General features: G+C 44.8%; 1 protein-coding gene across 1 annotated transcript; it reads right to left on the bottom strand.

The window, feature by feature from the left end:
• Nucleotides 1-1,801: 1,801 nt before the first annotated feature.
• Nucleotides 1,802-23,672, bottom strand: LOC148453617 (ciliary microtubule-associated protein 2-like). Its single transcript, XM_088461910.1, has 10 exons — nt 23,500-23,672; nt 16,256-16,343; nt 15,597-15,706; nt 15,402-15,524; nt 14,699-14,834; nt 14,489-14,632; nt 5,350-5,517; nt 3,641-3,769; nt 3,147-3,268; nt 1,802-1,892 (listed from the first exon to the last, which is right to left on the bottom strand). Exons 5-10 carry the CDS (start codon nt 14,738-14,740, stop codon nt 1,802-1,804), a joined length of 696 nt encoding a protein of 231 aa, XP_088318036.1. The 5' UTR covers nt 14,741-14,834; nt 15,402-15,524; nt 15,597-15,706; nt 16,256-16,343; nt 23,500-23,672.
• Nucleotides 23,673-27,834: the final 4,162 nt, after the last annotated feature.

The raw sequence follows: 27,834 nt of genomic DNA, 5'->3' as shown, positions 1-27,834 counted from the left end.
TAAGCCTCCACAACTCTGTGTGTGAGATGTGATGTGTGTAGTGTATGCTATAGTAGATGACTTGGGGGGTGATGTATCAAACATTCTAAAGAGTGGATAAGTTGGGCTTAGCAACCACTCAGCTTCTACCTATCATTTTATAGAATATACTAGATAAATGCTACCTCGGAGCTGATTGGTTGCTATGGGCAACTTCACTTGTCCACTCTTTTTAGAGCAGGGGTTGGCAAAAAAGCGGCCCTCCAGCTGTTGTTAAACTACAAATCCCAGCATGCATTGTAACAGTTTTAGTAGGGCATGCTGGCATTTGTAGTTCTACAACAGCTGGGGGGCCGCTTATTGCCCACCCCTACTTTAGAGGGTCTGATTCATTTCCCTCTAACAGTCATAAGTCCTCCTTTTTAATTAATTGTATATCAATTTATGTGGTATGAATATTTGCATTTCCTTACAGTGCATAATTGCAGGCTATACAAAGTTGGATGGAAGCGTAAATACAGCTAATTCAGACAATTCTTTTACCCCAAGTATAGGCTGGTGCACGTGTGAGCTGATGTTGATAAGTAATAAGCTACGCATATGGATAGTGGGCAGGGCAGAGCACAGATGCGTACAGCTCTGCTTCCAGGCGAACATACGCATCCTTTTCCATGCACGTAAAGAGGGAGCATCTGCGGTAGAGTTGCGTTCAACTCTGCATTGACCCTGTAGTTTGTGTAGGAGAACTATCTCCTCTATAGACCATGGGGTACATTTAATAAGTGGTGGGTTTGGTTCTGGTTCTGGTTGCGATTGTGGTGGAAAATGAAGGGAAACAACAGATCTGGTATTCTGCCTTTTACAGATACATTTTTCACATAAAAAACACTCACATTTACAACAATAAAATATAGCCCTGCATAAAATCTTTGTTCTCTCCAACCATAGTAGTGCACATCTTCCTACCAGAGAGCAGGGTTATGTCCTGCACCACTAGGAGATTCCTCAGATTCGTTTCCTTTGTCATCCACATAAGTACAAGTAGTGAGATCTGCTTCTACTGTGCTGTCATTCATTTATACTTCAAGTTGGAGGCACTCATGTATATAAAGTGTGGTTTTAAAATTGGATCCTTCTAGTGTGTTAAAGCATAATACTGTGAGTTCTATTCGCTGAAAAACTTACTATGGCTTTCCTTTGTTTACCTCTTTTTCTTGTTTGTTGGGCTTTTAGTATATTATTATTTAATATATCATTAAAATTTGTATTGCAGTATATAATTAGTGGGTTACTTATGTACACCACCATAGTATAACTTCCTTTCTCATTTCATTGAACATGATCATGTTGTAGTTATTAGCGGTAGCACCCTATGAGTTGAATATAAATCTGTTATAGTGTCAATGGTGAAGTTATTTAATCGGAGGGGGATATCATTGCCAACAATTATTATTGAAAGATAACAGCAGTGACTACTCCCTCATAGGACTCTAATTCATTTACCCATCCATGCTGAATCCCTCAATTACACTGAAGGACAGTGTTATGAATTGAGCTGTTGGAAAACCTGGGAGTGCTTCATAAAATAACAAGAGGTAATAACTATTGAATATCTCCTGGAACATATAAGAAACAGACCACTATATATAACAATTATCCTGATGAAAATGAGTAACGTGTGCAATTAATAGCAATAGACAGATTTTTGCATTAAGATGTTAATGATTAATTCCCACAGTTCCTCTTAACACATAAAACATTAGATTATCCATCATTTCAAGTTCTCAGCCAAAATGATGTCCGGTAAGCCTCATCCTCTCTCTCATGTAGTAGTAGATTGTAGTAGAGGACCATTAGCCGGTGCTACTAATGGCTGAACAGGCAAAGTACTGTGTGATCTCTGGATCCGTTCCCTAGAACAACAAACAGTGGAATTAGAAAATATAATGGCCGTCAGAATGAGAATTCAAGTCCATCTTCTTGTAGGGCACAACTTACATGTTAAGAGGATGTATAAACAATACACTACTGAGGGGGACATTTCTGAGACTGATGCACAGATAACAGAACACAAAAGTTGCTGTAACTCAGCAACCAATCAGTTTTTCTAGTACAGTTTGAATAAATTAAAGGCAGCATCTAGAGCTCTTTAGCCTCAGTGAGCCCACTGGTTGCTAATCACATGTTAGTATATATTATACTAAGGATGTGGTTCCCAAACTGGGTTCTGTGGTACCTGGGGTGCAAATAAATTACTTGGGCCACCATATTTGTAGGCTGGGCCATGTGCTACCTGTTAGCCTTAGAACGTCAGAGTGCAGCCAATTACACAGGCTGCACTACTTGTGTGTGGCTGTGCTGTACAGCCCCATCTGTCTTCTCATTTCTCCTCCCTCCTTCTCTGTGCAGCAAAGTGAGAAGAGGTTAATGAGCACCAAATATTTGCTGCCAATACAACAAGGGTGAATGAGCGCTCTGCACAGATTCCTGTCCTGATGGGAGAATTCATTGTTGTCTCTTCTTCACCAGTCCAGCCCTGACTTTGGTCCACCCACCCAAGTTTGTCACATCCTCTGTGTGCATCTCTGCTCCCTCTCTGTGTCCCTATCTGTCCCTCTCTATCTCCAAAATGTAATATGTACCTGTTTCTCTGTCAATCCTTTGTGGGTATATCTCCCATTGTCCCTCATCCCAGCTATTCCCCCTATGTTTTTTTGGGGGGAGATTCATTTAAGTATGAAGTTCCAACTGTGCACACAGCAGGTTATTACTGATGAAAAGTCTAGCTTACTCTTGCTTGCACCTCTATGGGGTGCAAGAAAAAACGTGTTAGGAATTCCCGTCATAGGACCCACATTGTATTAGTGCACAAGGTTCCAACAGAACCTCGAAGCTAATGGAGGAGTCTATTTACTAAGCTTTAGATGGAGATAAAGTGGACAAAGCTAAAGTACCAATCAACCAGCTCCTAGCTGTCATTTTTCAAACACAGCAGTTAGGAGCTGATTGGAATGCACTTGATCTTAGTAAATAGCTCCCCCCTGGCCTAGGGATGCTGTGAAAAAAATGCTGAGGACCTAAGGGGACCATGTACCAAACAAAGTTTGGGAACCACTGTACTAGGGTATGTTAACCATTGAATGCAAAAGAACCAAATTGTAACTCACTTGAAAGCTTTTTCTTTTTCCCGATCAGAGAAAGAGCGTGCGGTTTTTGAGAGAAATGCGGATCGGTAAGTTTTGCCACTTGTGGGTTTGTTGATATCGTATCGACCAACGCCGACTGGGTTCTGCAATGTGACAAGTACAGTAGATTAACTGAATGTGAGAAACAAGGGGACTGGATAATCCGGAGGTTCTAATACTCTGTCTAAGACATAAGCTTTCAATTTGAAGACAGTACTAATTCAGGGTCCATATTCATAAACGTGGCGAACAGAAGGAAAATGCTAAAAGTATTTGAAACTATTTTTATACTATAAAGCAAAAAAATAAAAAGCTTGCTGTAAATGTGAGTGCGAAATACCCATAGATCTCAGGGAGTTACTGTGTAAGTTTGTGCAGAGCAACCCAAAATCTTAGGAAGAGCTAACTTAGGCCGAGTCAGCACCAGTAATGCAGAAATAAAAAGAACATCTATATTCTATGCACAATAAACTTACATTACTTCCAAAGAGGACTCTGCATGACTTTCTGTCAAATCGCTTAGCAGAGGTCAGGAAGGGAACCGAGGACTGCCTCACAGAAGCGAACACTGATTTTACATCATAGGAACCAGGACCTGGGGAATGCTATCATGAAAAACAATAGATCAAGATGCAGTGACACACAGTATATTAGTATAACACAGGCATAACAGGCCGCACAGACACTTCCTGTAAGAACTCTTGCTGCGCGTACATAAACATTGCAGATGTTATTGCCTAGGTGTCATTAGTATTGATACTGGAAGCTAGTCACTAGGAGGACTGTCACAGATCACCCCACTAACCATGTGCACTTTATTGCTCCCTCTAGGGACTGATTCTGAGCCAGACAAAGTGGCGTACGTGTTTGCGCTCTTCTGTCACAGTCTCACCTGTGACTTTATGCTAATTCTACAATAAGCACTTGGTGTACAGCCGTGCGCAGGAATGTGCAAGGACTGAGACAGCCACTTTGTGCATCTGTAGGTGCTACATTACTGCTTGGTGCGTCACTGCTAGGTGCAGATTCTCCGTCAGAGTGTGGCCTCCAATGCACGCAATTAAGCATCTGATTCCAAAACCCCTCCTGCGACACACCCGCAAAACTCCCATAACACACCCATAAGATGCATCTTCCTGTGTCAGAAGAGCCACCTCCCAGTTACCGTTCAGGAATGCCCAATACATTTCTGATTCCATGCAAAGGTATCATTGGGTCCTGCGACTTTGTACCCACATACTGTGGGACGCTCAAGCTGAAATTTAAACGCATGCAAAGTTGAAAAAACATTGACCAATGCGAGAATATCGGCATTGGAACATACTCATAATAGGGCTCAATGGGTACATTTACTCAAGTGAGTTTTTAGAAGTGGAGATGTTGCCCATAGCAACCAATCGGATTCTAACTATTAGATTCTAGTTAAATGTTAAGTAGAATCTGATTGGTTGCTATGGGCAACATATCCACCTCTAAAAATTCTCACTTTATTAAATATATCCCCTAGTGTCTTCATTTACCTTTATGTAGCATATGTGGTGTAGCACTTGCATGAAAGTACGTGATCACCAGCCAGCATCAGTGGGCTACTATAATTATATATGAGACGCAAGAGTGGGATGGCCAAGTATAAGCTTCCCCAATATATCATTTCTGCACGATTCATGCTGCCCAATAGACACCAGCACAGCAGTTCCAATGCCTTATTTAGCCCCTCAGTTCCTTCCATCTTTAACATACTGTATGTGCAGTCCTTTTAAATAACCAGCTCTGGAAAGCTGTGTTCTATATGTACAGTACATACATTTTGTATTAAGGAATGTATCAAATTCAGGATTCTGTTGGAGACTTGGATGGACCTTAACAGCAACTCAAACATTTGGGATTCATTTAGATCCATGGGATTCAGCCAACTAAACCCAAATTCTGAGCTTACAGGAATGTTAGTGCACAAAACACTTGTTACAGCCAGGAGTCAAAATACTATTTTATCATGCTAAGTCTTAATATGCAATTAAGTAATGGAAACATATTATATGGCCCATCCATAGTTGTGTACATTTGCATAAAGGGTGCATTTGTATACATTCACACCCATCCAAGTTTCCATGGTAATACAGGCTAGATTTTGAAGCAGACATCCTGCAAATGGTTTGTACTGGATAATCAAATCCTGAATACTGACAAGTGGCCGGAGACAGTGGGCAAGCGAGCTGTAGAATATCCTGTCCGTTGGAGTTTTTGGAAAGCGATGAATTGTTCCAAACTTGCCATGTTTCTTTTTTTGATCATTTTCAAGATCTTCAATGAATGACTTTGCATCAAAGTATCCTAGCTCTGTCTGATAACATTCCTAGGGATATAATGAAACAGACATAAATACACACACAGAATAACCACCATATTCTGGCCACTTGTTTTTGCCTTTTTGGGAGAATGTAGGTGGGTTGAGTCTAGCACGTGATGTTCTGAAGCTATATCATGTGCACTGTGAATATATTTCATACACTTCTATTAGCACATTCAGTCATATTTTTAACCTCCATCTGTATTGAATCAGGAATACTAGAAGCAGAATTTAGGGTTGGCCATCGACCATTGATGATTGGCAACCATCGATGGTCTGATGTCGATCATAACTAGTTTTACCGTCAATCGGAGGCCACCAATGGTGAACATCAATGGCAAAATCCAAATGGCTAATGCCGGCTGTGTTCAGCGCATGCGCAGAGTTAAACCATTGATGGCTCAATCATTGATGGTTTCTTACTGATGGTTTGAAACCATTAGCCATGGATAACAGAGCCGTTGTTGGTCGACCCTAGTAGAATTTTGTGCACATGATTGGCGTAGCAGCACTGATAGCAGAAAGGCCGAGTTTTGCATAAAAAAAAAATCCTGTGGATATTCATGTCCCTGATGTCCACTCAAAGCACTAATCTTATAGGTAGGCATGGTATGTAAAACAGTATCTATGCTTATAAAGTAAATGCAAAAAAGATGAGGCAGTTTGTGTCCAGTTCTCCAAAGAACAGGAAACCCAATGTAAGGGCCGATGCAGATTTGAACGTAACTTTGTTTTGCAATTGGCTTCTGAGTGTTTTTGTGCTGTGTATGCTCCATAGCTGAGTCCTATGCAACTCAGTCGCATGACCGCTTCGCAGGCCTATCAACAGAATTGCGTGCTATGCAGAGTAGTGTGTACACAGCGATATGGCGGTTATCAGACTGGTGCATTCATAACAATGGTGTCTATGAAAGCGAGCAAATGCATAGGGACAGTGGGCTGAACAGATGGGACAGCACAGTTGGTATAGTGGTTAGCATTGCAGACTCACAGTTCCAAGATCAGGAGTTCAGTTCCTGACCAAGGCCTTCGGCTCTCCCAGTTTCCTCCCAGACTCCAAAAAACATAGCGTAGATTTACTGACTTCTGATAAAAAAGGACCCTAGTGTGTATGTATGTTCATGGGATACGGACCATAGATTGTAAGAACCATTGGGGCAGTGAAGGACTGAATTGTTCTTTGTAAAGCGTAGCATTATATATTCTAAATGTAAATAAATAAATGCGTACAGCTCTGCAAACAGGTGATCAACCACATTAGTTTCCTGTGCGCACAGTAGCGTATAACTGCATCCAACTTACATTCAACCCCTCATCGGCCCCATAGTGTGAAACTTGTGAGATTATTATATATATAAATAATATAAAATAAGAGATATGGTAAGAACTTACCTTTGATATCTCTATTTCTGCAAGGTCCATAGGGTTCCACAGGGATACCTTGGGTTATAGTCATGGCTTGGCCATCGGGCACCACACAGTTAACTTTGTGCTCCCAGTATGCACTGGGTCCCCCTCCCCCAGGCCAAGGCACCTCAATTCAGTAATAAGCCAAGGCCATAGGAGGAGAGAAAAAGAGAGAAGGAAGTCTGGAATACACAAGAATCACATTCTCACAACAGGGAGACGGAAAATCGGTGACCAGAACCAGACCCATATGAAGCACAGGGCGACAGGGTGGGCTCCTTGTGGAACCCTATGGACCTTGCAGAAATAGTGATAACAAAGGTAAGTTCTTACCATCTCTCTTATTTTCTGCAGCAGGCTCCATAGGGTATCCACAGGGATACCTTGGGAGTTCCCAAAGCAGTATCCTCAACGGTGGGGGCGCTCCTGTGCAGAAAGGAGCTGCCCATGATGGACCCACAGACCTCATAGAATGAGCAGTAACAGAGGGCGGAACAGGAATGCCCTCATGACTGTAAGCCTCAGAAATCGCCATGCGAATCCACCTGGCCAACGCTTGCTTGTTGGCCGGCCAACCCTTCTTATGGAAACCATAGAGGACGAACAAAGTGTCCGACTTCCTAAGGGAACTGGTATGGTAAAACCGTAGAGCTCGTACCACAAGGTCTTGTGAGTTAAAGGCCGGCACTACAATTTCCCCATTAATGTGGAAACTATAGACCACCTTAGGCAGGAACCCAAGGCAAGTCCGAAGCACTGCCCTGCTGCTGTGAAAAACCAGAAAGAGCCCCCAAATCTGACACCCTCCTGGCGGAAGCAATAGCCAGGAGAAACACAGTCTTAGCTGTGAGCCATTTGAGATCCACTGAGCCCAGTAGTTCAAATGGAGGTCAATTCCCAAGGAGCCACAGTAGGCACAAAGGGAGGCTGTATGCGAAGAGCACCCTGCATAAAAGGTGCGAACATCCGAGAGTGGAGCAATCCTCCACTGAAACCACACAGACAGTGCGGAAACATGTACTTTCAATGAGGCTAGACGAAGACCCTTATCTAATCCTGCCTGGAGAAAAGCCAGAACCCTGGATATCCGAAATACCTGGGAATCGTACCCCCTGGGGCGACACCATTCAAAGAAGGTATGCCATACCCTGTGGTAAATCCTGGCAGAAGCAGGTTTCCGAAGCATGGATGTCTCAAGACCCACGCCGTCAAAGACAGACGACTCAAATCCGTGTAAACACAAGGACCCTGAGACAACAGGTCCGGACGTTGAGGAAACAGCAACAGAGCGTCTATGGAGAGACTCTGAAGATCTGAGTACCAGTGACGTCCGACCACACTGGAGCCACCAGCAGGATCATGCCTCCCTCTTGCTTGAACTTCTTCAATACCCGAGGAAGAAGGGAGAAAGGAAGAAACAGGTACGCAAACTGGAAGGTCCACCGAACCGACAGAGCGTCTACCAGGAGAGCCTCTGCGTCTTTTGTTCTGGACCCGTACACTCTTAGCTTGCATTTGTATCTGGAGGCCATGAGATCTATCTCTGGAAAACCCCATTTGTCCACCAGGAGTTGGAAGACCTCCTGGTGAAGTGACCACTTCCCTGGATGTACATCGTGTCGACTGAGGAAGTCCGCTTCAGAGTTGAGTACTCCTGGAATGAACACTGCCGTATGGAATCTCATGCATGAACACCACACATTATGCACAGTTAAGCTGCTAACATGACGCTCAGTAGCGAATGCACAATATCCTGCATGCGAACGCTGTTTATTAGCTGCATGCGTGCACATCTGCCCCAAATCAGATAAACCTAACTAGCGTCTTTACATCAAACCCCACATACTCACACATTACATATTCACATACAAGGTTCCAAAAGCTTTAAGGTATAAGATTCAAGTATGCACATTTACTATAATTGCTATGAAATAAAGATTATTTTGTAACTAAGGTTTTATATGTGATAAGTAAGCCATGTTTGGTATTGTACTGATGCATACTCTCTCAACAGTATTCCGGTAACATCGATGTAGAGATCGCAACAGGCATTCTCAACTTATGGACCGCAGAGACTTCAAGCAACAAAATGAACATTATATGACCAACCATTAGGATTTGCATGAGGTGGGAAACCAGAGACCACCAGTTGTTAGAGGCTGGACTGTGTATATTTGAACCAACCTGTTAAATGCCTTGTAACATATGCCCTCTCCTTTAGGACCAATGGTATTAGCAACAAACTTCTCTATTGTGTTGTCTATTTCTGGAGGGTATAAATATGTGTGCTCTGACCCTGGGTTTCGAGTCTTCGTGCTGAATGCTGATTGACGAGGGGTTTCTTGCTGATGCCTACATCTGGTCCAGAGCGCTGCGTATGTATAACTGTACTTGGGTCTGTATAATTCCTTTGCGCTAAATTTGTACTTATAACTAGCGTGTAACTGACTGTACTTTTGCTTGAATAATATTTTGTGCTTTGGAACCACAGGTTCTAGGTCTGGAGTCTTTATTTACTGTATAACTGCGTACGCAAAATAGCGTCGTCCTTAGAGGTTTATAGGCAGGATATCAGAAGGTATAGGCAGGGGTGTATAGAGGTTCAAAGGCAGAATCCTTAATCCGACCATGTGATCCATCCCATCTGAAGAGGATCAGCCTCTGTAGAGGTCTTGAACGAAACTGGGCATATTCCACCATGTCGAATGTCGACACCATGGAAATCAGTAATCTCAATGCCAAGTGAATGAACACCTGGCGACCCTGGAGACAGGAACGTAACCTGGTATGTAGGGCTGAGATCTTCTCCTCTGTAAAGAAGATTCTCTGCTGCTGAGAGTCCAACAGTGCTCCCAGATGCATCATCCTCTGAGATGGCATCAGTGAGGACTTTTTCCAATCGATCAGCCGTGAGTATGCAACACCGATATTGTCAGTTGCAGATGATTGCGAAGTACCTCCGGAGACCCTGCTAGGAAAAGCAGGTTGTCCATGAAAGGTAACAGGCGAACCCCCTGTAACCGCAGGCGAGCCGCCATGACCGCCATTACCTTGGTGAACACCTGCGGAGCCGCGGAAAGAACAAACGGCAGCGGTTGAAACTGGTAATGGTGATCCAATACAGCAAATCTGAGAAACCTCTGAGGAGCCGTAGCAATGGGGATATGCAGGTAGGCATCCTGAATATTCAGGGACACCATGAAATCCCCAGGTTCCATAGTTAATATAATGGAACGTCGAGTCTCCATACTGAACCGAGGGACCCTCAGAGACTTGTTGAGAGCCTTGAAGTTGAGAATAGGACGGACAGAACCGTTCGGTTTTGGTACCAAAAAGAGATTGGAATAAGAACCCATCCCCCTGAGGGACGGGGGGACTGGAACTATGACCCCGTCTTGGAGCATAGAACTTACCACTTTCTGGATTTCCAGAGCCTTTGTGGAATGAAGGCCTACCTCCGGAGTGTAGGAAACAAAACTGATGGGGAGGCCTTCTGTTGAAGGAGAGGGTGTACCCGTGAGAAACCACTTCTCTGACCCAGGTGTCTGTGATAATCATCCACCAGTGCTGGGCAAACCAAAGAAGTTGGCCTCCCACCCTGGGGTTCCCCAAGGGGAGGCCCAACTCATGCTGAGAGTTTGCCCTAGGCTTGGTGACAAGGCGTCCAGCACTCCAAGGTCGCTTCTTGGACTAGGGTGTCTTCCTGGTGGCTCCTGATGGCCTGGGAAAAGACTGCACCTTCTGCTTACCTTGAGGACGATCGTCTTTTCAGCCTAAGTAGCAGTCCTAGACGGAGCCTGAGGCGATGGCAGACATGCAGACTTTGCAGCTGCCAATGTACTTACAATTTTATCCAGGTCTGGGCCGAAGAGGACCAGACCATTAAACGGCAAGCCTTCCAGGCCCTTCTTTGAATGCAGACGTGGAATCTAAGAACGTAACCACCACGATCGGCAAGCCGAAACTGCTGCTGCTGAAATCCTGGAAGTAAGCAGGCTAACATCCAACGCTGCTTCGCTAATATAAGTAGCAGAATCACGGATACTACCAGCACCGTCTGCTCCTCAGAAGCATCAGAGGAGAATGACGATTAAAAAGCATCAGCCCATTTTTCCATGGCCCAAGCCACCCAACAGACCGCCATGAGCAGTCTGGCGGATCCCCCGGCCAAAGAGTAAATGGATGTTAAGTAAATCTCTACCTTGCGGTCCGAAACGTCCTTAAATGAGGACATAGACGGCATGGGTAAGATTGCACTCTTAATCAGGCGTGTCACATGGGAATCCACCTGAGGAGGGGTGTCCCACTTAGTGAAGTAATCCTCTGCAAAGGGATAAGAATATGAGTCTCTTTTGGGGCTGAAACATTCTGCCTGGGAATTTCCACGCTTCCTCCATATGGTCCACCAGCTGACCAGAGAGGAAAAACTGACGCCTTACCTTTTAAAGTATGCGTAAGACGATGCAGTCTCAGGGAGACAGTCATCCTCCATAACCCTGCGGAAAGCTTTAATTAGCCCGGATACATAAATCCTGCACTTATACTCAACCGCTTAAGTGGGTCGTTCAGAGTCAGATTCCGGGAGCTCCCCTTCATCTGACATCATCATCGTCATAATGTGGTAACAGTGGCGCTACTAATGGTCTCTCAGCAGGCCGTAGAGCGGGCACCTGCAAAACGTCCGTTAAGTTCTGTACTGTGGCGGACCGAGGGCCTGATTCAGAGACGGATGCTCTGAAAGAGCGCTCGCTCTGATTCAGGGCGTTTTTTTTTTTGTGCGGCCTCCAGGCAACTCGCATAGCTGTGGGTGACCACCCACAGCTATTGCGACCGGCCAGGCCATCGCGACCATCGGGGCTTGTGGTAGGGTCTTGTGGACGCAAGCCTCAGAGAGCTTCCGGCTCTAATAGAGCCGGAAGCTCTCCCACTGACATCACTGGTGATGTCAGTGGGGCCACCCACAAACGGCAGGCGTTCGCTTGGGAACGCCTCAGTTTGTGAAGCCACCCCCCCGCCACGCCTCCAAAATGGTGCGAGCTGTCGATCAAAATTGATAGCCGCCCCGTTTTGGTGCAAGACCTGGAGCAACGGAGCGCCCGTCGCTAGCCGGGTCTCACGCGTGCGCACGTCAGAGCCGGCGCTTGCGAGCGGGTCTGAATCAGGTCCAGAGTGCTCACCCAGGCAGGTTCCTCTTGGGACAGCCTCTGAGGAGGAGGACCCTGTGCCACCATCAACTGCCCCGGTGCCCCAAGTACAGGGGAAGGGACTGCCGCCTGATGCGTGAACCCCAATTGATGGAACGCAGGAGGAGCGGACAATCGCCCTACCAAGGCTTTAACAGCTAGTTTAAGCGCCGCCCAAGGAGGCTCCTGGGACGTGCTGGCCACTACAGGGGTGACAGGCAGGGACAAACAAGTGCTGCATATCCCATCCTGCGGAAACTCTCCCTCCCCCACACATGTTACACCTGGAACAGTGAACCGGGGGTAGCACTATGTGCGGAATCCTCACTACCAGATATGTTAGTATATGACCCCTTACAGTAAGTAAAACACTACCCACTGTGAGGTTTAATATCCACCCTGACAGTAGTGTGCACCAATTAGGGTAGAACAGAGCAGAAAACAGGGACAGTAAAAATGGATGACAGAAGAAAATATACAGCTTTGCTAGCATAAAGTCACATACTGTGCAGAAATAAATGCCTGCACTAACAGCGCTATCATCAACCACTCAGATGCTAAGTCTGAAGTGGGAATAGCGCTACCTGACCAAACATTAAGCTGTAGGAGAGGTAGGATGGTGGGGGACCCAGGCTCCACATTCCTACTCAGCGTTGCTGTGCATCCAAGATGGCCACCGTGCGTTCTGTAGGCGGAGCCGTGGGGAAGGATCCCAAGCACCAGCGCGCCAAGCCTCAGTAGAAAGGCAGCTGGTGCAGTGAGAGAGGGGTCTTTCCCATAGTCTAAAACCGGAAAAGCACCCTCTCTGGCAGGCCATTAACCCTCAGGATGCTGGAGCGCTTCCTTAATGCTCCAGCCCCATATCCCTGGTGGTCTAGTGGTAGCGCAGGATGAGTACCTGGCTCCACTACCTGCACCCCTCAGGTAGCCCCCAGCCCTGAGGACACTGGACTGTGCCACAGTGGGCTCCGTCCGCAGACGCCCCCTGTGCTTACCTTGTTGCTCCCTGTGCACCTGACCACAGTCCTGCTAGCTGGGACCCCCAGAAAAGCCTGCAGAGTTCCCTGGTTCAGTACCGGTGGCTCAGCGCCAGCAGGGGTGTAGGTGGGGTAGTGGGGGCTTCCGCTGGACTGTCCCCACTAGCCGCACTTGCAGTCTTCTTAACTTCGGGGCTGTTTTTGCCAGCAGCCCCCATGCAGTGACCCGACTATGGCCGGGTACCAACTGAAACTGAGGTGCCTTGGCCTGGGGGCGGGGTTATAGGAGGGTGGCCCAGTGCATGCTGGGAGCACAAAGTTAACTGTGTGGTGCCCGATGGCCAAGCCAGGACTATAACCCAAGGTAACCCTGTGGATACCCTATGGAGCCTGCTGCATAAATATATTTTAAATAAACAAATTCAAATGTTTTCTGTATTAGTTCCCTAATCGTAAACAATTATAGACATTCCACCCATAACTGCACCAAGTGGGACAATAATAACACCAATTTGACCTACAATGTTACAAGTTTCTCCAGATAAAGTTGGCCAAATCTGGCAATTTCCACATACAATTTATTCATTTACCACCCCTGCAGTGTCTTTGATCAAGAGGTCATAAAATCTTGTGGGTGGCTGTATTTTATTGTACTGTATTGTATTGTATAGGGTGCAGTTATTCAACCTCACCTCCTGATGGTCAGATCTTCCTTATTCAGAGATGTACGCAAACCCAATGGTGTGAGATCTGTGCATGTGCAGATCTCGTTCTGAGAGATCGCTAGCAGTGCCCCCTAAGCCACAACATGAATGACAAGCTGCGGCAGTTTGGGGACTGGGTGGTCTTGAAAACAGATGTGTCGGCCCCATTTTTGAGGCACGCCGTGGCCAGTGTCTGCGTCTTGCAACACAGGGTTACTCAGATGGCAGATGTTCCCACAGAGTGAGCCGATGCTGCACCCCTCGGATCTGCAATGCATACAGTAGGCGTCATTTTAAACTAGACGCCACCTGTGGCATAAGCATATTATTGCACAGCCGCTGCATGCAGAGTCGCAGTCTGTGCATTATCACCCATCTCTGATCAGGCCCAGAGTCTTCTGGATTTCCAAGTTGGCCACAGAACAGAGAAGATTGCTTTTTCTTATTTTTTTAAACAAGGGAATATTGTGATCATTACATGGTAGCCATAAATCACAAACAATACTTAAAGAGAAGTATACCATTTATATAATAATTGAAAATAAAAAAGTACAGGCATATACTATTGTATACCTCCTGTACCGTTCGTCATATACTGGTTCCCTAATTTCTTATATTCAGTTTTATACATGTACATACTATATGTGGTCAGCATCTTCCATTCAATGACCTCTAATGGAAGCGTTCCACTTTGTAGCATACTTACAGGTGTAGCAAAGTGTCCGTACAGGATGTGCTGTGATCTTGGCCCGGTGAATAGGTCATAAGGTCCTCTTTTACCCACAACGTGCTTCAAGGTTTCATCTATGGAGCATTTTAGGTTGTAGGTTCCTGGTCCCGGCACACATTCCTGAAATATGAGCAGTGCATTAGGAAAGCAATGACACACGGCCCCTCTCATCCCATAATCACTTACATTGCTGCTTGCTGAGCCACATTTAGTCGTTTCGCTGTCCATTATACCCTTGGAGCTGGCAGACTCTGAAGCCCTCTCTTCTATGAGTGTGTGGATTCCCTGCTTTGCCGTAAGTTCCAGGTCCTGGGGTACAATTCTGTGTGGAGGACAGAAACAGGAATCATGAACAAAATAGATCACATAGCAAACATTCATCTGCATGTGACATCATTCACACACTGCCAGGAAGGGGGTACAGAACTGATTCAGGTGTCTATTTATTAAGATGAGAAAAGTCCTTTCTCTGGTGTTTTCACCAAAGGACTTTTCTGTGCTTTTATTACATTATTAACAGATTAGCACCAGTGAAATCAGTTTGTGAGGCTTACCCCCGCCCCTATAAATCTCTATGGAGATGGCAGCTTACTGTAATTTATTCAGATTGCGTTACACTGTACCCGACAACGGGGACATGCAAAAATGGAAATACTTTGCTTCGCCAGCGTCGGGTCAAGCTACCATGTAAAACAGAGGGGGCGCTGCCAGGGCATGCTTATATTACTGTGACCGTTCGCCGGCAGCACTAGGCTGGGAATTGGTTAATCGGTCCCATAAATGCACAGTGTGTACCTAGAACTAGCCTACAGTTTGGCTGACCCACAATCTGTAGAGGATCATTGTGCATATTCCTAGAACTCCTCTATCACTGTTTAACATGCTCTACCTTTAATTCGTCCTTGAATCGCACATCTTTAGTGTTACACAGTCCTCGCACGCTGGCAGGTTTCTTTTCCATTAGCTCCAGAAATGACTTTATGTTGTATCGACCCGGCCCCATGTTTTGCTTCTAAAGTAATCAAGCATACAAACGTTTCAGAAAATTGATTCATGTTTCCCAGAGTGTAAATTACAGCTTCACCTCACCAGCAAACGGTTCCTCTCCCATGTTTCCTTGTACAGGACATGTGGCATCACAGTCAGCCGTTCTGTTTCTTCTGCTCTTTTCCATCCAGGCGTAGATGCAACTCACTCCAGAACGAAAGGATTATAGGGATTATAGGTTCCAGACCCTAAACGTCTTGCCTGGATTAAATCACAGTCTTTTTACAGATACAATTTATGTCCAACATTCACATTCTTACTTAAAAATAAGAAAAAACGTGAAAAATGTTTTCTTTCTCAAGAAAAACATATAGAGAAAACCAGTCTTACCCTATAAAATACAGCCCTGCAATCAACAGAGGCTTAGGTAGATGAGGGACAGAGGGGGTAAGTGGTGTCCTGTGACCTCTAAAAGGACATTATTGTTATTCGGATGTAGCCTTGAACTGTACATCTTTCATAAACTTTCTTGAATCTAAAATCAACTTCATCAACTAGATCTTATTTAATAACATGGTGCAATGAGCATGAACTGTTTCAATCCACAGCAACCAACCAGATATCACTTTACAGGACTCTAGAGACACAAATTAATTTATGTAGTTGCCATTGGCTACTGCATGTTCCCCTCCTAATATTTTATGAAATATGTTCTTTAGAGTTTCTTAGCCAGTGGTGTATCATATATGTACTCACTGTCTCTGAAGTTGCCCTCTTGCAGTAAGGTACTTGTGTGTAGGAACCAGGTTTCTTAAATTCAGGATAAACCGCAGATACATCAAATCTATGGGATAAGATAGAAAATCTAAATGTAACTATTTATGTAAAAAAATGTATTTGTTGTTCACTCATTGGTTCGTGGCTAAAAAGTGTGTAAACATTAAAGAACAGTGGGGCCTGATTCACTACGGATAACTATTGCAATCGCGGCTGCGATTACGCACACAGGTGTGCTGAAACAATATGCTAATGAATGCTATCGCAATGCCGTCGCACAGCCAACATAAAGACGCCCACTACCGCTATGTCACATCCGTAATACCTTGCAGTGCTGTGTATACATCGGGAACATCGAGTAACATCGGCCCCTCACGCACAATTACAGCAGGTATGACCTTACTCATAAATTGCTCGTTGCACGCAGTGAGTACTCAAGCTGTGTATGCCGTCGCAGTGGACAATTTATGCACGTCCATGCAACGGCGTTCAAACGGACAGGCACGCCAACGTTTCTCCAGCCACTCCTCCATCACCACCCCCAAACACCCTCCTGTCCTTCAGTCTGTGATGGCTTTGTATCGATCGCAATGCTAACTCACGTACGCGCACTGCAATGCATACGAAGTACGTACCATCGGCCGATTTGCGATCCGTAATGAATCAGGCCCAGTGACCGCAAACCATGACTGATTCTACATAAGTAACTAATTGCTTCCTGACCATATGATAGAGGTTCCCAAACTCCGCCATACAGTCCATGTTTTAAGGATATCCATGCTTGAGCACAGGTGATCTACCGTATATACTCGAGTATAAGCCGAGTTTTTCAGCACAAAAAATGTGCTGAAAAAGTACCCCCTCGGCTTATACCCGAGTCAAGTGTAGCGCTGACCGGACGGAGTTCGGTCAGCGCTACACACTGCCAAACACACAGCCGCCGGAGCCGGCTGCTGCGTGTTTGGTGTAATCAGCAGCGGCTGAGAGTCTGTCAGACTCTCAGCGGCTGCTGCTGCTCCCACTGCAGGAGCCATCTTCCGGCTCCCGCAGTGGGTGATGGGAGACAAGTCGTCATGACGACGTCTCTCCCATGAAAGCGGCCGGAGGAGCGGACAGCGGCGGGACCAGGAGCGGGATTTTCAGGTAAGTGGTTTTTTTTTTTATTCTTGTTAAGTCTCTCTCTACTGCGGGGGGGGGGGGGGACTGTATAAATCACCGGGACTCTTGGAAATGGTTGCACCAGTTGTTTAGCAGATTAGAACTTAGATGCTGATTAAGTACCGCCATGTGTAAAGTGGAATCCAGTTCCGACTTATATATTAAAGTAGGGTCATATGTTAATTTTTCATATACTGCAGTGTCCAAAAGTTGATTATCTAATTCCTGTTTGTACTGGAGAATATTTTGAATATTCAGGATTGAGGATGTTCATGGACACCATTGTTAATACACCGCTATTTAAGGTAAGCTTCCTTATTTGTCACACTTTTACACCCTGATGACAAGACCGCCCAGGTCTTGAAACGTTGGCGAATAAAGTCACTTTTCTTCATTTATAAAGACCGTGGAGTGCCGCCTGTAGCTGTTTTCTGACAGACATCGCATTTTTACATACATACACATATATATATATATATATATATATACATATACACACTGTACAAAAAAAATAGGCAGCACTCGGAGACTGGATAAGACTCGTGAAACCCTCAGCCGAGGGACTTTTAATCAATCATAGGTCGACGTTTCGGGGTCTTGCACCCCTTCCTCAGGACAGCAGAATAACACAATTCAAACAAACAGACATATTTATATCATAACTACTCACCACTAAACAGGCGCCATGCACACCTGAGCTCCGTCCAGCAGCCGCACTTCCGGTCGCGGCAAGTCCGCAAAAACCGGAAGTGACAATTAGATATCAGGTCTAAAAAATTTGAGAGGAGAGGGTATCCGGTGGAAGAATTGATTAAGGCTAGACAAAAAGCATTGTCTGAGTAGGGAAGAGTTATTGAGAATTGATCCTAAGGACAAAAAGCTAAATCAGCTACCATGGGTCCATGAATACGATGTTAAGAGCAAATATACCAACAAAAGAGCTAAGAAGTTATGGCCCATTATTACATCTGATCCAGAGCTAAAGTGTTTGCACAATACTAAACTATTACCTAGCTATACCAGAGGGAGAAATATCAAAGATCTGGTGGTTAAAACTGATGTGACAAATTTTTTAAAACCTATGCCTAAGCCCAATTTCTTGACACGTAAAGATGGATGTTTTAAGTGCCTAGGGTGCACGACGTGTTCATATCTTGAGACCGGGGATACCATACTCCATCCATACTCGGGGAAAAGATATAAAATTAAGTGGCCTTTGACATGTACCTCTAGATTCATCATCTATGTTATTATATGCCCATGTGGCCTATATTACATAGGCAAAACTGAATGCCAATTTAAAATCAGAATGGCTCAACATAGATCGGCAATTAGAACAGCTATCTCCACTAATGGTAGTGAACAACCGGTAGCACGCCACTTTGCGCATAACAAACACAGTATAGCGACCCTCAGATATAAGATTATTGACCATGTACCCTTGTCACTAAGGGGTGGTGATAGAGGAAGGAAACTCCTGCAATTGGAGACACAGTGGATCTGTAGATTGGATACTCTTTTTCCTCGAGGGTTAAATGACTCTTTGGGTCTTATTAATTTCTTATAAATTTGTGTAATTTTGGATGGCTTTATATGCCAATGTTGTGGATCTTCTATGACATGAATATGTTCATTAAGGATTGTATATGCATTTAAATTTGGTAGTAGTGGTGTTTTTTTGCCCACTAGATGGCTCCATTTCTCCATTATGTAGTATTGATTTTTTACTTGTCATATTGATGACAATAAGAGGCAATGTCATTAGTGGCAAAATGTTTTTTATAGTGTTACTAATGCATTTTTTATCTTTAGTTATATGTCCACGTTAGAATATGTGTATTTTATTTGAGTATTTATATGTATGTGTATTCACTTTACACTTTTTGTAAGTATCACTTTTTATACACAACAAAGTTTGTATAATCCTTTCTGTGCATGATATTTGTACGCAGATCTTATGTTTTTTACACAGTGTACATGTGCTGAGATATATACACTTTATGGATCTATTGCATTATGATAATGACTAAGTTTGTTCACGATCGCACTGTGTATGTTATTGCAGGTTGCCATGGCGCTGGGTCCCGCCCGGGTGACGTCACTTCCGGTTTTTGCGGACTTGCCGCGACCGGAAGTGCGGCTGCTGGACGGAGCTCAGGTGTGCATGGCGCCTGTTTAGTGGTGAGTAGTTATGATATAAATATGTCTGTTTGTTTGTATTGTGTTATTCTGCTGTCCTGAGGAAGGGGTGCAAGACTCCGAAAGGTCGACCTATGATTGATTAAAAGTCCCTCGGCTGAGGGTTTCACGAGTCTTATCCAGTCTCCGAGTGCTGCCTATTTTTTTGTACAGTGTGTATTGGGGGTGCTGTCCTCCTAATAAGGAAGGCACCGGAGCAAGGTGTGGGCTGTTTGTCCAAGTTACACTGCGTGAAGGAGTGCCGGAGTTGTTGCTTATATATATCTATACACACACACACACACGTATAATACGAGGGCAAATAGCACCCTGCCCTCCAGGAGGGCAAAAAGCGCCCTGCCCTCACAGCCTGCGGGTGCCGTCTTCACCCGCGGGACGCAGTGTCCCGCAGGGGGAGAAATGTACGGTGACCCAGTCACCGCCGGAGAATAGACGCCGGGTAGCATCTATTCTCCCTCTCTGCAGCGCTTGGGGGCTGCCCGGCGTGTCCGTAAGTGCCGGGCACGCCCCCAAGTATGACGAAAAGGGGACGCGTCTTATACACACACCCCCTTTTTGGGCGCGCGCACAACGTTGCCCTCTCTAGCTCCGGCACCCTGCCTGCCGCCGGAGCTAGAGTGAACACTAGGACACTAATATATATATATATATATATATACACCCACACAGGACACTATAGAATTATATATATTTCTGCTGGTGCCTACCTGGTGCTGCAGTACTGTACAATAATATTGGGCAGTTTGCTGCTGGGCGCTGGCAGCCTGGCTCAGTGCTGCATTACATCTGCTGCCTGGTCTGAAGTCTGAGGCTGACGGCGCAGGGGCTAGAGACAGAGCAAAGGCTCCGTCAGCCATTTTTTTTTTTTAACTCCATCAAGCATCCAGCTGCCTGATCGCATGGAGGGGGATCAGATATTGAAGGGCGGGCTGAGTGTGAACTGACCTGACGTCCCGGCAGCCCAATCCACCCCCATCCACCCCCGGAATCAGTCCAGGAGGGGCGCATACATAGCACCAGGACTCAGGGAACATTGAAGACTGGAGGCGGAGCAGCAGACTGGGCCGGCCAATGACATCGCCGGCACAGGACCCAGGCAGCTGCCGCAGCCTCTAGCATTGTGAGCCATATTCAAGTAGAGGTGTAGTTTTCACCTGTCCGACTGTTCGCTTCATTCGCCTGTTTCAGAGGCGAATTTATTCCATGCTCGTCCCCGCTTTTCGCCTAATTCAATTGCAAGACAGGCGAAAACGGAAATAGGCGACTGCGGAACAGGCGAAAAATACTGAAAGAATTGGGGAAATGAGTCTGTACCCCAGAAAAAGATATATTAACCTAGGGAATCAATATAAATGTGTACTAATAGCCCTAATAAGACTATTTTGGGTACTTAAGTTGTGTAAATTGCTTGCTATTAGCGTCTTTGTAAAAGTGGTGAAGAATGGCATAAAGCTGTATTTTTTGGTGAAATTAAGTAAACCAGTCAAATTTGGGGTGCTTGAAAAGGGTGCTAGCATGTTTTTATGTCTCTAAAGTGAACTTTTAAAAAACGTGAAAAATCCACCTGCTGCATGCACCTGCAATCCCAAAAACCCCTGACCCATACTTGGGGACCCCCAAGAAGTCTATTTCGATACTTTTAATGTTTATCCCCCCACTTTTTAAATTCTCACCCCAAAAATGACATGTCTTTTTTGGGGTGTTCTTAGGTTTTTGTTTCTGTTTTTTTTGCAGATTTGTCCTTTGGTGGGCTGTCCCAAGGGGTCTGAGTTTTTTCACCACGTTTACACCCCAAAATAAAGATTTTGCATTTCTTTTCACCAGCTATTGATTGGAGAATCATTTTTGGAGAATTGTTTCCACTTAGGCGAAATTGTCCTGGAATTGAATTTGGCGAATTTTTTTTTAGGCAAATTTTTCACAAAAAAACAGGTGAATATGGCTTTTCGCCTCTAATTGAATTCCCCTCTATGTGTGTCTGTTTAGTTTGTCTTCTCCGCGGTTGGGTGGGAGGGAGCGGGTGTAATGGGCGCCGCCACTGGGATTCACCGGGTCTCAGCCTGCAATAGTGGCTTCTAAGAGAGGGAAGGCAATGCCCTCTCTCCAAGACAGCCTCAGCGGGCCGCCCATCAGGTCCCGACGCTCTTAGGCAGCTGCCTAATGGAAGCGCCGGCCCTGGAAGTGTCAGCTTATAAAACCTGCCACTACGTAAATAAAGCCCCTATAGTGCGAAGTTAGAGTTCAGCTGGAGACTATGGTGTATCCCTTCATGAGTGTTGGTGCAGTATTATATACATCAATTACCAGACCATATTTCAGTTTTTCGGTTATTCCAAAAAAATATATTTTTTAAAATGCTTTTTGTGCCCTGTTGTATGACACCTGACAGGAAGATCTCAACAGAAGGACAGCACTAGAGCATTTCATGGTAAAAAAATATTTTTCTAAGTTGGTTTAATTTCACTTTATTTTTCTATAAACATTTAGTTCTAATTTTAAGTTGCATAACATATCTGCAACTGCACGTTTAAATGTATTAACATGGGTGGGAGCTTTCATACTGCTAATCCTGCCACTAGCTAAAATACACTATAGGATTTGACGGCAGATAGGAACCACTTGGCCCATCTAGTCTGCCCATTTTATTTTGGTAAAAGAACCGTATATGATGCTTTAGAAACATAGACTCTAGGGAAATAGTGCACATTTATCAACAACATAAAAAATTATATTTCCATTTAAAATTCGATTCGCTGTTTACCAAACATGAAACTGGCATTTCACCTAAAAATTTTCAAAGTGTATTTTCAAGGTCATCAAGGCAAATTTACATCATTATTGGTAGAGTTCAGTATAAATGGACTGTGTCATTGTGTAATGTCAAAATGCCAAACTATTGGAACAGTGTGGAGGGTCAAAGAGCCTGATTCATTACGGATTGCACAGCGAAAATATGCTAATGTTTGCAATCTCAGTGCCATCGCAGCCTAAAATAAGGATGACCACTTCTCCTTACTCACATCCATAATACTTTGCAAATCTGCATAATCATCGGTAGCAACGAGTACCATCAGACCCTCACGCACACTTGCACAAGGTCAGAATTTGCTAACCTCATCGCACGCAGTGAGATCCCAAGCTGCATATGCCATCGAAGTGGCATTTATGCACGCCACTGTAATGGCGTTCAAATGCACTGGCATGTCTGAGTTTTGCCGACCACCCCCCGAATCACCACTCCCAAACACTCACTCTGTTATAGGCCTGTGTAGTCACTGCGATCGCAGTCCGATCGCAGTGACATTTGCGCACTGCAATGCAAACGCAACAATCGGCCGTCTTCGTGCATAATCGCAGTTGCGATCAGTAACAAATCAGGCCCAAAGTGCAAATAGGGGTGTGTTTACTTAATACAGAGTATTATCCTTTATTTCTTGCGCTGCTTATACATGAATGACTTACACCAATATTGTACCGTGTAAACCTTTTTTTTATCAGGAGACATCTGGGCATTATAGAACAGTTCTCTACTTGAAAGCAACTTCTATTACTATAATTGATGCTGCTATTATTCTGGTGCCATTTCAATTATAATCTATGTGATTCCCACTGTTGTCACATTCTCATTATTGCATATATTTTGCCACATTTTGGACTCAATTACTAAACATTATTTGTCCATATTATCTATTGTAGGCATTATTATTCTTTATAAATGATTGTCTATCTCCCCTTTAAAATACCTTGGGCTCATTTCAGCCATCTACTTAACGCAGGGGTGTATCTAGGGGTCCGAGCACCCCTGGCAAAGTAAAGGACCTGCGCCCCCCCTCCCGCTCCCCTCCTTTTTATAGGAATAATTATACTTTCTGGAAGACTGCTGGGCCCTGTCACTGGTAAGCGGGCTGCTGGGCTCCCTGGCTGGTGCTGGCTGCTGGGCTCCCTGGCTGGCAGGTTGCTTGTCTAACCAGATGCAGCATGCAGACTCAGCATAGGGAAGTAGAATCCATGTGCAGGTGGAACGCATAATTCCTTTCTACTTCCCTTCCTGTGTACACACAGCACAAGTCCACTCACCACTATACAGGCAATCATTTGTCCAGTAGCCTGTCATTTAAAGTTTGTCCCACCCCCACCATTGGACCTTATCCAATCAGCGTGGGGTGTAGTGGACGGGTGACAGAGAGGACAGAGACAGAGACAACTTCAAGTACTGTATGTAATTTATGTGTTTAACACTTTGCTGCCAGCCAATTTTATGCGTTGGGGAGGAGGATTTGTGCTATAGAAGCTGCTGCCTGTGACTAAGAGCAGACGCTGCCTCTTGCCTGTCTGCTCTAAATCAGTGATCCCCGCAGCAGCAGTACACACACGATACACAGAGCAGTCAGGGAGGAGGGAGGACGGGCTTAGGCTGCTCAGCTCCAGGACAGCGTGTCCTGTCATGCTGCAGCTACATTGTTTCACATACATGATAGAAGAACTAACCAGCCAGCTGCTGTGTGTGTGTGATAGCGCTGGATGTAGATACGCCCCTGATTTAACGATACATTAAAGAAAGTTAGGCTGTAACATTATAGACCTTCTCATACACCAAGGTGTGCTGTTATGTCTCTGTTTGCTTTAGTTTCCCACTGTCCCAAAAGCATTATATTCCCGCAGCCTGTGCGTCCTGGGCTGGACATTTGTACCTGGCCTCCTGGCTGCCGAAGGGAGCTCCACTAAACTTCTTCTTCTCCGCCATACCTGCGCCTGGTCACCATAACAACGGAGACGCCTGTCTCCTTCCCTGCTACTACCGCATCACGTGATGACACTCACTAGCCAATCAGAGCACTGGCACAGTGGTGTGACGTCAGATGCCATGCAGCGTCCTGTGTGTGTTAGCGCCTGTCTCCTCATAACCTGCAGATGATGTCTCCTCCTGCCCTGGCTAGTGGCTACCTGTCAGTGCATTTTACTGTGATTGCTCTACAGAGAATATGAACTGCTTTATGTACCTTCCCACAAATACTGAGCCGGCCCTAGGCATACTAAGCAAATGCCTAGGGCGACTGAAACGCCTTGGGGCGGGGAGGCATTCCAGGGCTCTGATGCTGCCCCCACACCCTTCGCGACGCTGCCTCACCCCCTCCCCTCCCGTTGCAGCTCCGATCGGGCACTACAGTACGGTAGTCAGCCAGTCAGGTGACTGACTGTGAGCCAGGTCAGAAGAATGAGCGTCTGCATAGAAGCTCATTCTGGCTATTGGCTGCAGTAGGAGAGAAGATGGCCGCGGAGGGTATGCTGCGCATGCCCAGTCACGGCCACTCTTCCCATGTGCCTTTGCGGAGCAGAGCCATGTGTGACCTCACGGCTCTGCTCCCAGACTAACCGCCGGCGCTCCACCCGCATTGCCCAGCGCCCAGCCCTTGCCCAGCAGCATTACCTGCATCAAAAAGTAAGTGTAACCTGCGTAGGCAGGCAATGTTGGCAGAGAGGGGGGCTGAGCTGTCATATATATATATATATATATATATATATATATCCCCCAAAAAAACAACAATGTCATAGATATGTGTGTGTGTATTTATATCTATCTATATATAGATAGATATACATACACACACACAAACATATCTATGATATCTTTGTTTTTTTGGGGATATATATAGATATATATCTATAGATATTTATAATATATATATGTTGACAATGGATCAGCGGCACTCAGGAGTCTTTAAAAGTTAGTGAAGAAAAGGTGTCTTTATTTCGACGTTTCGGGGGTTAAGTGACCCCGTCTTTAGGAACCTGTGTGTGTTCCTGAAGACGGGGTCACTTGACCCCGAAACGTCGAAATAAAGACACCTTTTCTTCACTAACTTTTAAAGACTCCTGAGTGCCGCTGATCCATTGTCGACTTCATTGAGGGGAGTGATCTCTACCATCTGAGGGCACCTGGAGCAAGGTATATACCCTGACTAGGGTTTGCAGAGTGCCGGGCCATTTGCATATTATATATATATATCTATATATATATATATAATGTATCTCAAATAGATATATCTCAAATAGATATATATATATATATATAGATAGAGATCTCTCTCTCATCTATCTCAAATGAAGTAATTGCAGCACTCTGTGGACTTCAAGGAAATAACCACGGCACAAGGCATAGGGCCGTATTCAATCACCCGATTTTTCGGCGATATTATCGCCATCATGTAAAAATGGAGAAAACTTTCCTTCATTTTTAAAAAGGTGGAAAATGGGCAAAATCCCTATTTTTGTGTAAAAATGTGGGGATTTCTTACAGAGCCCTTTGGACAGCCCCCCCAATGATACTTTGGCAAAACATTTTTACATAAATTGCGTGCTTTGGCGAAAAATGACAGCTGAAATTTATTTATTTTTTGTGAAAAATGCATTTAATGTATTGGGACTGGTATTTTGAAGGGACATAAAGATGCGCCAAGTGTTTTAAACATCGTACGTTGCCGGCACAGGTGGTTTTTTAGTGGTTTTAAAGAACCACCTGCGCCAGCCACGTGCGATGTTTAAAACACTTGGCGCAGCCTTATGGCCCTCCGAAATACCAGACCCGATACGTTAAACACATTTTTTACGGGGAAAAAAAATTTAGACTGAAATTTCAGCGCCTGAATTTGACAAAGTACGCAATTTACGAAATATGTTTTCGCTAAATTATCATTAGGGGGGCTGTCCAAAGGGTTCTGTAAGAAATCCCCACATTTTTACCCAAAAATAGGGATTTTGTAAATTTTTTCTCCTGCCCTAGGCTGGAGAAAAGGTTTCTCCAGTTTTTAGGTGAAAAATGTCAGTTTTTCGCAGTTTTTCACAAATCGGCCGATTCGCAAACGAAGGCGAAAACGGCCGATTTCGCCTCTGATTGAATACGGCGCTTAATGTTCAGAAAATTATGCATTGTGCTGTGGTCATTTCCTTGAAGTTCATGGAGTGCTGCGCTTCTCTGCGTTTGGGGTCAGCTTTGGTCTCTGGATGTGCACCCTTGCCGTTTATATTTTGTGGCGCCGACCTCTGTCCGTATAGTATATACATACATACATACATACAATACTGCGCACCGGCACTCCCACTATCCGTGTCATAGGGCAAGAAGCCCAATACTTGCTCTGGTGCCCTCCAAGGAGGACAGCACCCCCAAAATGTAATAGTAACAAAAGTCAGGCGGCACTCAGAGTCTCAGTAAATCCAATACCCTCACCAGAGGGATTTAATGGTCAATGGTCGACGTTTCGAGGTGATCCACCCCTTCCTCAGGACAACATAACAAAGTGAAACACATACAACAAGGCATATAAACACATAAAACAATATGCACTTACCCCACTGTACAACCATGCAACCATGGATTTACTGAGACTCTGAGTGCCACCTGACTTTTGTTACTAATATATATATATATATATATATATATATATATATATATTGTATATGTATATATGTAAATGTGTGTATATATAAAAGATAGCGAGAGCTATAATGACAAACAGCGGTAATCTTTGATTATAACTGTTTTCTCTAGAAAAGATGGCATAACCCCTTTAGCAAGCGCTAAAGGGGTTATACTTCATTGATAAATAGGGGCCTTAGATTGGTGGTGGGATTATTTGATAGGGAGACCAGTCAAAATTTTGCCTAGGGCACCAAATTGGCTAGGGCCAGCTCTATTGTGCAGCCTTAGAAAGTTTACCTTATGTACATATGCTTAGTCTGGGAGCCTCTGTCTGGTCTTTCCTACTGTTAGAATTGCTAGATTACATGTGACAGAGCTAACAGCATCTGACATCTCCTGAGACAGATCTCCCTTGCAGCAGCAATGTCTGTAATAAATCCCTGCTGACAAAAAGTGCTAAAACTCATGGGATAGATGCCTAGTATCGTGTAGAAAGCCCTCTAGACTGGTGAAGTGCAGCAACTCGACATGACATCGATTTCACAAGTGGACGGAAGACTTCTGGAGAGATGTGACCCATGCTGTCTGGATAGCTTCCCACAACTCCCTGATATTTGTAGATGCAGGAATGAACCTCTCCACCACGTCCCATAAATGCTAGATTTGATTTCATGTTGGGAGAACATGGTGGCCACACCATTTGTCAAATCTCTCCAGAATGCTCCTCGAACCAATACTAGACGACTTGGGACCGATGACACGGTGCATTATCCTGCTGGAA

This window comes from Taudactylus pleione, unplaced genomic scaffold, assembly GCF_031769625.1.
Source record: "Taudactylus pleione unplaced genomic scaffold, aTauple2 ptg001123l, whole genome shotgun sequence".
Lineage (NCBI taxonomy): Eukaryota > Metazoa > Chordata > Amphibia > Anura > Myobatrachidae > Taudactylus > Taudactylus pleione.
Note: the sequence above shows the minus strand (reverse complement) of the source record. Positions and strands in the feature narration are given on the sequence as shown.